The 10,252-nt window shown below is 47.7% G+C and overlaps 3 protein-coding genes across 3 annotated transcripts; 1 reads left to right on the forward strand and 2 right to left on the reverse strand.

Annotated features, from left to right (window-relative positions):
- On the forward strand, positions 200-3,667 carry LOC8084460 (zinc finger CCCH domain-containing protein 19). Its single transcript, XM_002453051.2, has 3 exons — positions 200-686; positions 1,212-1,322; positions 1,437-3,667. The coding sequence occupies exons 1-3, from the start codon at positions 588-590 to the stop codon at positions 3,303-3,305; spliced, it is 2,079 nt and encodes a 692-aa protein (XP_002453096.1). The 5' UTR covers positions 200-587; the 3' UTR covers positions 3,306-3,667.
- Positions 3,672-6,165, reverse strand: LOC8056094 (large ribosomal RNA subunit accumulation protein YCED homolog 1, chloroplastic). Its single transcript, XM_002454800.2, has 2 exons — positions 5,461-6,165; positions 3,672-4,342 (listed from the first exon to the last, which is right to left on the reverse strand). The coding sequence occupies exons 1-2, from the start codon at positions 5,991-5,993 to the stop codon at positions 3,916-3,918; spliced, it is 960 nt and encodes a 319-aa protein (XP_002454845.2). The 5' UTR covers positions 5,994-6,165; the 3' UTR covers positions 3,672-3,915.
- On the reverse strand, positions 6,307-9,703 carry LOC110434367 (beta-catenin-like protein 1). The gene is made up of 8 exons (XM_021458248.1): positions 8,598-9,703; positions 8,313-8,397; positions 7,416-7,512; positions 7,269-7,332; positions 7,124-7,180; positions 6,973-7,010; positions 6,785-6,866; positions 6,307-6,594 (listed from the first exon to the last, which is right to left on the reverse strand). The coding sequence occupies exons 1-8, from the start codon at positions 9,621-9,623 to the stop codon at positions 6,505-6,507; spliced, it is 1,539 nt and encodes a 512-aa protein (XP_021313923.1). The 5' UTR covers positions 9,624-9,703; the 3' UTR covers positions 6,307-6,504.

Below are 10,252 nucleotides of genomic sequence, written 5' to 3' on the forward strand. Positions count from 1 at the left end.
AAAAAATTCATCTCGTGATTTATAAAAAAACTGTACACTTAGTTTTTATTCTTATTTATATTTAATGCTTCATACATATGGCGTAAAGTTTGATATAACGGGAACCTTAAAAAAATTTAGCTACTGGCAGTACCAGATCTACTACTCCTTACTGTAATACACAAGACGACACGACACTTGTTGAGCTGCAGAGGCAGCAGAGCAGAGACGAGCAACTGGCTTGGCTAGGAGTAATCGTACTGTACTAGTCTGTAGGCCAGTAGCAGTAGGGGGTGCAGCCTGGTCGTCCTCGTCTTCCCTGGCCTCCCTCCCTCCCACAGTCCCACTTGAGCTGGAAGCTGTTGCTGTTGAGCAATCGAGCAGAGCAGCAGCAGCTGATCCTCTCCTCTCCTCTCCTCTCCTCTGAGCTGCTGCTGCTGAGCTGAGCTGAGAGCTCGCAACCACAACCACAACCACAACCAGATCCGATCGCCAAATACTCACTCGGCGGGGGCCTGCTCTGCTCCTCCTCTACACTTGAGACTAATAAATCTTGCCGCCGCCGCCGCCGCCGCCGTTGCCGTGCAGCTCCAACCCTGGCTTCACCTATGGATTCCTCCGCCGCTCGGCCCGACGAGGAGGAGGCACGCCGCCGCCGGAGCACCGACTGCATCTACTTCCTCGCCTCCCCGTTGACCTGCAAAAAGGTACCATCTACTCCTGCCTGCTACTGGAATCCAGGAGTTGCTCGCTCCCTTGAATGAATTATACTAGATAGATAGATAGATAGATAGATAGATGCCATGGCATCTCTCTTCGCCTCCTCCAGAAGCATGCATGTAGTACCCTAGCCTAGCCTTCGATCTGGATCACCACCTTGCTTTTCTTCGGCCGGCCTTTCGGAATCACCTCCTGCTATGCTATAGATAGATCTCTTAAATTCGTTGCTTACTCTTCATTCAGTTCCAAGGTCGCATGCATAGCATAAGCATAGATCGTTCCTTTCAACGCTCCAGCTTTATTCCATTTTCTACCATGCATCACCTGATATGATATGATAATACCTGCCTGCTGCATGCATCATTAACAGATCCATATCCATGGCCCTGAAATTTTAATTTCTACATACACTAGTAGGTTACACTTAGTTACCTGAGCTTGAGTTGGGCTTACATGTTGGAATCATCTCACTCACATGTTGGATTGGATCTCCTGTCCTGCGCTGCATGCAGGGAAGCGAATGCGACTACCGTCACAGCGATGCTGCCAGGATGAATCCCAGGGACTGCTGGTATTGGTTCCATGGCAACTGTGCCAATCCTAAATGCTCATTCAGGCACCCGGTGCGCCCTCCATCCATCCTACACATCCAAACACAAATTAAGGCCATGATTATTACATTCAGTACATTCTAAGTAACACAGGCATGATGCTTCGCTTTACTCGTGTTTTTTCAGCCATTAGACAACCTGGCTGGAGCACCAACAATTCCACGCCCAGCTCAACAGCCTGTGCCCCAAGCTTCAGCCTCTGTTCCAGCTCAACCACATGGATCTGCTGTTCCTGCCATTGCCAAGCAGGCTGTTCCATGTTATTACTTTCAGAAGGGCATGTGCACAAAAGGGGACAGGTGTACCTTCCTGCATGCGCCCCAGTCTGGTGAAAAGCCTGCTGCACAGCCGCCGGCCAAGGTCTTCACCCCTGCCTTGCATCTTAATCCTCCATTGAAGAACTCGTGGACAAAACCCAACTCTTCATCCCAACAGAGCACGCCTGCAGTAGGCGTAGTTGACAAGCCAAAGGCCAGCGCTCATGATGGTAAACCACTGCTTCATCACAAGCAAAGTCTGACGACGAGTAGGGCTGATCATCCATCAAGAGTTTATCAGAATCACAGTAATTCTTACGCACAGCCCGGTGCACTAAAGCGTTACCAGCCTCAGCCTTCAGTCCAGGATGGCGTAACTGACAACGGTATGGAGGCGGGCGAATTTGTGACAGACCCATCCGCTGGTTCTGGCATGATTGTCGGTGCTGCTGAAGACGACGCTCAACAGTCATTCAAGGGAAACAATACCACTTACAACCATCGTGCTAATGGTACTGGAGGGATGACGAGGCAAACACATGGTGGATATGAATCAGAAAGGCCATACAGAAATTCAGCAGAGAGATCTTCATCAGAGAAAAGGATTACCCAGAGAGAACATATCCCTGCTGTGGTTGCTGGTAGTTCGGATCTGCGCCATAGGCTACTGAAGCAAAGAAAGCTCAATAATAATTCAAGATCGATTGAAGCCCCTGGTAGGCACGACACACATCTTGAGGATGAGCGCAATGGCCAACATCGTTCGCGAGGTGAACAGCAGGATGGCCTCTCACGGTCTCGACTACGTGATAGAATAAGACTACCTGGAGAGACATCGTTTGACAGGCTTGGGTCACGGTCAGAGGAGTGGGATAGAGGGTCTAGAGCCAGGTTGTCGCCACCAAAACCCTCAGACCTTCGAGGGAGGCTTCATGAAAGGCTAAAGGCTAGATCAGCTGAGGAGATACAGGGTAACAGTGCAAAAGATTTGGTGGTGAAGGAAAATAGCAGTGAGGATACTGAATCACTGAACTTTGCTGGTCCAAAGAGCCTTGCAGAGTTGAAGGCAAAGAAAGGTGTTGGCAGGTCAGGAGAAGATGCCATCGTCAAGGGACTAGGCTCTTCTCGTGTGACTTCAGAAATAGTTTCGAGCAGGGAGGCTGCTCCATTTGAAGGTCCAAAGCCCCTGAGTACCATACTGAAGAGAAAAAGAGAGGCGGCTTCTGAAATCCCCGCTGCCCAGCCTGGCATCATACAAGAAGCAGATAACTACGCTGCAGGAGTGGAAGAAGAATTCCAAAGCGTAGCACATGACACGGTTGGGGAGAACATGGAGGGCATTGGAGAAGAAGAAGAGGAAGAGGAAGCCTTCCATCCTGAAGATGATGTGGCATACGACGACAATGCAGATGAAGCTGCAGCAGCCCAAGAGCTGGACGAGTATCAAGACACAGAGGCGGCAGCAGAAGGCAATGCCGATGAAGCTGCAGTGGCCCAAGAGCTGGATGAGTATCAAGATGCAGAGGCGGCAGCAGAAGACTATGACGATGAAGCTGCAGGAGCCCAAGAGCTGCAGGAGCATCAAGACGGAGAGGCAGCAGAAGAAGACTATGACTATGAGGTGGCGGACATCAACGCTGAGGAGGAGAATGACTACCAGGAATACCAAGACGACGACGACAATTTAGAGGATGAGGATGATGACTTCGCGCGAAAAGTGAGCGTGATGATCTCCTGAAAGAGCTGGATAAGCAAGTTGTATGAAGTATCAGTGGTTCTCACAAGGTGTTCATCTCTTTTGGCGCGAGGTACTTTTTAGTTCACTGCGCAAAAGACATAGACTAATATAGTTGGGAGAACAGAGATAGAAGAATGGACATTGTTGAGAAAATGAGCTCCTCCATCGGAGAGCTCGCTTGTTGTAACAACCAAACCAAGCAGAGGCAGCCACCGACCTGTCTGTCTGTACTCGTGCAAATGTGCCGGGGCTCCTCTCTGCTGTGTTGTATTTTAGTTGACATGAGACCTAACAGATTTCATACTGTATCTGTATTTGCTTTTTTGATGCATAAGATGAAAATATATTGCTGGTAGAGAATACATCTACAGTACATTCCACGCCCTTGCTTCCAGATGTACAGTTATTATTCGATATCTATTTGCTGGTAGGCATGGATTGCCTTCCTATACTTCAAAGATCCTAGAAGTATCTCATATGTAGTGGCATTGAGCAGAGGGGAAAGAAAAAACTTCATGTCTCCATTTCCACTGGAGTGACTATATTCTATAGCATGACATGAGATAAAGTTGGCAAGGTGACGCTAGTTCTACAAACTTTGATATCTGCATCATCTTTTTTGCATGGGTTTCAACAACTCTTTGAGAGGTCCTCGTCCTTTGACGTTCTTGGGCTCCTTCGGCTTGCCTTTGTTGCATGTGCAGCTGCTGGTGTTGAGGTTTGCGCCACAGCTAAGGCATAGGCCCTTGCAATTGGGATCGCAAACTGCATCCAACGTGATCTCCAGGTGAATGATGTCCCGGATGTGCTTGGATATATCGATTTCCCTGTCAGCAGCTGGGAAGTGCAGCCGGTCATCCCAGTCGATATCTTGGTCGTCGTCTTGGTTATCCATGGTGCCAGCTAGCGAAGCACCCTTCGCGATGTCCTCTTCAAAAATCGTGCCAAGGTCAACTACATCTGGTTCCTCTACTGGGTCTTCTGTCAACAGCAGGGAAAAATTCGCAAATATACCTTGAGGAGCTGGCTCAGCACACCTGAGGAAAGAAGAGAGCCAAGCATGGTATCTTATGTTAGGGCCAGTTTAGATTGGGAACGAAAATTTTTTGCGTGTCACATCGGATGTGTCGGAAGGATGTCGGGAGGGATTTTTAGAAACTAATAAAAAAACAAATTACATAGCTCGTCAGGAAACTGCAAGACAAATTTATTAAGTATAATTAATCGATGATTAGCATATGTGGGTTACTGTAGCACTTAAGGCTAATCATAGAGTAACTAGGCTTAAAAGATTCGTCTCGCGATTCTCAACTAAACTATGTAATTAGTTTATTTTTTTATCTATATTTAATGTTTCATGTATATGTCCAAAGATTCGATGGGATGGATGAAAAATTTTTGGGTGGAAAACTAAACAGGGCCTTAGTACTACAGTAGTTACCACTTGGGGTGCATATGATTCAGTGTCAGTGTGGCTTGTGTGTACTCCCTCCGTCCAAAAAGAGTGTCGTTTTAGGTTTTCGTGCCACAACTTTGACTCAATTTGTAGAAAATATATGCAATATTTATATCTCTAAATAAATTTGTTAAAAAACTAGACTTAAAGATCTTTCCAATGATACTAATTATGTACCATAAATATTAATATTTTTTACTATATATTTAGTTAAAGTTTTTTTTTGGGAAGCGCAAACGACACTTATTTTGGGACGGAGGGAGTACTTCGCTAGAAGTGTAAAACAAACAGGTGCGATGACCATGATTAAAAAAGAATTTTCACCGTGACTGCTTCTCATATATTTTGACAAATGCATGACATTTGCAGCTTAAACACTAGTATGATGATTTGCTGCCTCTGTTGGGGTTGGGGAGCTAAACTTTTAGTACAAAAAGAGAAGAATTGTACCCTTCCTGGGACGAGTTGTTTCCCTGAAAGGCAGGTTGTTTGTTGTGTGTTGGGAAAATGTGAGGGGAAGTCATATTGCCTGGTATGACAGATGCATGTTTTATTTACACACATAATAATGAAATTGCTTTTCACAGGACAGGGTTGGAAATTTGTAGATAGGAAATTACTACTAGACTAGAATAGATATTGAGTGATTGCAATTTGCAGAACAGTGGCAAGTAGAGATTGAGACTGATGGCACGGCACCTGAAGCAGCCGAGGGTGATGACGGTGCGCACGATGCCGTCCAGGCGCAGGCGGCCGCGGCGCCTGGTGACGTCGAGGGAGACGAGGACGGGGGTCTGAGACTGAGCGGCAGTGCCGTCCTGTCCCCCTCCAGACAGCCCCAGCCCCAGGTTGGCGGCGCGCGCGCGGGAGTCGGGGGAGGAGAGGTCCCCGAGGCCGAGGCGCTCCAGCGTGGTGGCGTACTCGAGGTGGTGGACGGCGGCGTCGCGGCGGTACACGAGCGCGCCCTCCCATGGAGAGGCGAGACCGTCGTCGCCGGAATCCGATTCCAATTCATCAGCGTCCAAGTCGACGGTGAAGAAGTCGTCGGAGACGGCGGCGATAGGCGTCCTCCTCCTAGTCCTAAGCCATGGAGGCGGCGTGGAGGAGCGGCGGCAGTGGAGAAGGGATGACGCCCTTGGGGAAGGGGAGTGGGAGCGGCGGCGGAGGGTGGGGAGCGAGGGGCGGAGGGCCGCCGCCGCCGCCAAGGAGACGGCAGGCTGAGGATAATACATGATGGCGTGGCGCGCTGGGCTGGAGACGTCGTTAAAACCGCGCTTCTGCTACTCTCACCCTCGTCGCTGAACAAATTGCATACTATATCCATAGCTTCTCCTAGCAAACAGTGTACCTTGCATTTCCTCAAACAATGTTTTCCTTTTCTTTTCCTTCGTTCCTGACTTCAAATGCACAACAAACCGTGTGCAAATAACTAGCTAGTCTACACAAGAATAGAATACAACACAACAACCGAATACTGCCCTCCTCTCTCAATTCCAAAACCTATGTATCCCAGAGCTATGTATCTAGAAAAGCCAGAACAACTTATAATGTGAAAGGGAGGGAGTGCATTAGAAGCAAGCACTGCTCTCTTGTTTCTGCCATCCATCATCTACAACCGAGTAAGTTACACTTGCTGCCTGCAATATAAAATCGCTCAGCATAGTCTTTCTCCTAAAACCCTTGCAAAATATCTACCAGACTCAGTCTTGCTCCACAACCAACTACCCCAGGCCACCTTGCACATCACAACACCGCAATAATTTCCTTGGTCCGCGATTGAGCTCTTTCCTTCTCTTCAGGTCCATCCAAGTCCCCAATGTTGTCATGATACTCCTGCAATGAAAAACCAATATAATGTTACACCTCCATCGTAGTCTCTGCTCTTAATGCCATACATAGAAAAGGTCAACAACACTACAAATTATGGACCATACATAATAGTAGATAATACAGAGCAGCAGCACCAATCAAACTAAAGCGGAAGCAAACTAAAACGACAAACATATGGAGATGAATGGTGCACCTCAAGTATGTCCTTCACATCTTGCTTCGTAAGTTTGTTTTGTTTAAGAAGCAATTCTACTCTTGCTCTCATCTGGGAATTCCTGAAAATCAGTGACATGCCAAAAGAAAGATGATGACTTTAGAATTGAAGTCCAACTATGCACGACAAAGCAAGGTAACACAGAAAATTAAACAAATATTACTAACCCAGAGTGCCAGATGTGTCCCAGAATAAGCGCAATTAACTGAAACATACACAGACTTAGTTCAGAAACATCATAAGGTAAACAAGACCCTAAACCAACACTGGCTGAGAAACCTATATCAGATACAACACTACAGATTAAGCCAACAATACCTGCAGTGTGTAAAGCCCAGCTTCAAGTTTTCGGTTATACCGCTCATCATCGTCCATCTGGGAGGAAATAGGAACATGTTCAAAAAATTTCATTGTCTGCTCGAATTGGAGATGGAGATCAAAGAAACAAGGCATAAAAAGGCACCTCTAAATCTTCCAAATCAAGACTATCAAGTCTTTCAGTCTCTTCTTTCACTCTGTCTGAATACCTGTACAACACGAGTGACCATGCAATCAAGAAATGAAGTAGCTGAAAAATTAAGGCAATCCTCTTTCTCCACAGCAGATATACCTTGTGTAGAACTCCATCAGACGGTCTATCTTTTCACATTCATTCTCAACAAATTTTCCTAGTAGCCTCATCCTTCGTGAGCCTTTGCTAATACCACCTAAAGACAGGTATAAAATAACTAAACATGAAAAAATACATAAAACAAATGAATCACAGAAAGAAAACACTTAATCACAGACAGGGACCACTAAAAAATACAATATGGACCAAAGAGATGTTGGGTGTGTCTTATCTAATTATAATTGTGAGACGCTATCACATGTCATGCAAGCATATTTGGGCCGTTGCTATCAATTATTTGAGAAACTATTGGATCCACATGTGCAATGGATTCTTCCCGAAGATACTGTTACACAGGTATAATGTATTACTTGGTGAAATCAATATATATAGTTAACTTAAAGCTCTTACATGATGAGCAGCTGAAGGCAGTTTTATTGCCTTAAGAGCATGTGCTCTTGTGGTTTAAATCTTTAAGTGCATTGAGATTCATGCACTGCAAAAGATAGACAAAAAATGTGTCTAAAATTCCTATATTGCATAAATCTCAATGTGCATCTGTATTTTGAAGGCACAAGAGCATGTGCCCCTAATGGCATTCACTTTGCCATTGCTGGCTTTCTAGTTAATTACCATAAGGTATTGAGCCCAATATTTCTATACATGGTAAATCCACAGTTTCCCCTACGAAAAAAGTTTGTTTGACTAACATATTTGTACAATACCTAGGGATTTTCAGCTGATAGAAAAAGAATAAATACATTGATGCTCATTCTTCAAAGTCAGGCTTTTATATGAAGCAACGGGATTTAGAATTAAAATTACTATGGAGAACACATTTGGTCAGCATTGAATAATAATATGAAGTGACACACACGAGTGGACCTGCCTGCTTACCAAACAATGAAGCAATAAGTGAAATGATACGCTCTTCTAGCTCCTCCTGATAACTCTCTTTCTTGTTTTTCTTGTTCACAGGAATCTGGAGCGAATTTTAAGTTAATAACTAATAACACACTCATTTCAGGAAGCAGACAGATTAATAAGTATCCAATGAAGTTAGGCCTATTACATAGCACATAGCATCAGAGAGCAAATGGAACGAATATACAGGATCATCTGAAATGTCAGAAGAGAGTGGGGAAAGGGAAAGGGAAAGGGAAAGGAGGAAGGTTTACTTGCCTTACCCATGAAGGCTGCAAAAGCAGTCTTAAGGCCAAGCACATCAACAAAACGCTCACATGCAGGCGGGAACTTGGTCATGGCAAAATCGAGTGTGCGGATCGCGGAGCTGTATGCCAGCTTCTTCTGTTTCATAATGATGATCATGAGCTCAACGCCCTCAGCCTTGACAAACCTCTCCTTGTTCTCCAGGGGCATGAGTACGCAGCAGAGACAGTCGAAGAGGTTCTCGAGCATCTCCTCCTCGTCGGAGGTCTTTGGGTCCCTGGATTTGTACATAGCAACCGCCTGAAGCAGGGCGTCAACTCCATTGATCTGGCCGAGGCGCTTCTGATTGGCGGGGCTGTTCTGCAGGAGGATGGCGAGGATCTCGGAGGCGTACTGCTTGTTGGCGTCGAACTCGCGTGCCTTGAGGCGCGAGAGAAGCCATCGTAGGAGCTTGGTTCCGTCGCAGACTTTGTCGGCGAGGTTGGGGCGGAGGTCGAGGAGGTTCTCGAGGACGGCGAGGGTGTTGTGGACGGCCTCGGCTTCGTCGGAGTCGGTCTCGGAGAAGCGGGAGAGGTTGTGGACGAGGAGGTCGAGCGCGTTGGCGTCGACGAGCGCGTCGGCGAGGGCCTGGACGGCGGCGAGGTCGGAGGGGTCCTCGGAGTCGGTGAGGTCGGCGAGGAGCGAAGCGGCCGCGGCTGCGAGGTCGACATTGTCGTGGGTGAGGAGGGAGGCGAGGGAGGAGGCGAGGCCGATGGGGACGAGGTCAGGGAAGAGCTCGGGCGCGCCGGCGAGGAGGCGGAGGCGGTCGGTTTCGGCGTGGAGCGCGATCTCCGAGTCGGCGAAGCGGGCGGGGTCGTCGGGGTACTTCATGCGCGCCTCGAGGTTGTCTCGGAGGCGGCGCTCGAAGGCCAGCAGGAGGCGTTTGGCGGCCCGGAGGTCGAGCACCTCGACGGCGTCAGCGGCGGAGAGGTCGAGCTCCCCCGCGCCGGGGTCGGACTCATCGGGTCGCTTGCGCTTGTGAACGGCGGCGGCGTCCATAGGCTAGGGTTTGCTAACTTTGCTTTGAAGAATGCGGCGGAGGTGGATCGATAGGATTGGAAGCGGGAGAACGAAGGAGGTCTGCCGGAGCAAGTGCTGTCTAGTCTGTGTTGCTTTAAGATTCGTGTTTTTTTTCCAATTTTTTCCCGAACTACTATGCTTTTTTTATTTGATTTGAAGCGAAAACACAAGAGAATAAGGGCATTTTCGGTTTTGATAAAGGGCTAATTTCTAGCTAGCTAAAAATTAATTAAAATTAGCTCTAGTATACTTAGACATGAAGGTTAGTGACTGTTTGGATAAAGGGCTAATCACTAGCGCAATCGGCGTAGGCCACACCACCAACCTGTTGGGCTTTGACGCGCCGCTAATGCATAGAACCTGCAAGCTAACCCGCTTAGACGAAGCAGGCTTATAGAGGTGACCCACATAGTCCCGTGCGACGCTGCACAACCCGCATCTCCTAATCCGCCGCCGCCTCACGGCTCAAGTCTACATATCCCTGGTGTCAGCCTCTAACTCTGCCACCGCTGCCTTCTCCTCTCGGCTCCGCCTCTTCCGGCCATCGGCCTTGTTCTCTCCGTCGTGAGCCTCAGCGGGATCCCCCTCGGCCCCTCCCACTGTCGCCG

This window comes from Sorghum bicolor, chromosome 4 (assembly GCF_000003195.3).
Source record: "Sorghum bicolor cultivar BTx623 chromosome 4, Sorghum_bicolor_NCBIv3, whole genome shotgun sequence".
NCBI classification, from domain to species: Eukaryota; Viridiplantae; Streptophyta; class Magnoliopsida; order Poales; family Poaceae; genus Sorghum; species Sorghum bicolor.

Excerpts from the sequence above, each read along its gene's own strand:
- LOC8084460 (XM_002453051.2), top strand. The coding sequence starts at position 588 with ATGGATTCCTCCGCCGCTCGGCCCGACGAGGAGGAGGCACGCCGCCGC. Across the intron at positions 687-1,211 it reads CCCCGTTGACCTGCAAAAAG|GGAAGCGAATGCGACTACCG; the intron begins GTACCATCTACT and ends CGCTGCATGCAG. Across the intron at positions 1,323-1,436 it reads AATGCTCATTCAGGCACCCG|CCATTAGACAACCTGGCTGG; the intron begins GTGCGCCCTCCA and ends GTGTTTTTTCAG.
- LOC110434367 (XM_021458248.1), bottom strand. The coding sequence starts at position 9,623 with ATGGACGCCGCCGCCGTTCACAAGCGCAAGCGACCCGATGAGTCCGAC. Across the intron at positions 7,513-8,312 it reads ACTTATTGCTTCATTGTTTG|GTGGTATTAGCAAAGGCTCA; the intron begins GTAAGCAGGCAG and ends ACCTGTCTTTAG. Across the intron at positions 7,181-7,268 it reads TTGATTTGGAAGATTTAGAG|ATGGACGATGATGAGCGGTA; the intron begins GTGCCTTTTTAT and ends ATTTCCTCCCAG.
- LOC8056094 (XM_002454800.2), bottom strand. The coding sequence starts at position 5,993 with ATGTATTATCCTCAGCCTGCCGTCTCCTTGGCGGCGGCGGCGGCCCTC. Across the intron at positions 4,343-5,460 it reads ATCACCCTCGGCTGCTTCAG|GTGTGCTGAGCCAGCTCCTC; the intron begins GTGCCGTGCCAT and ends TTCTTTCCTCAG.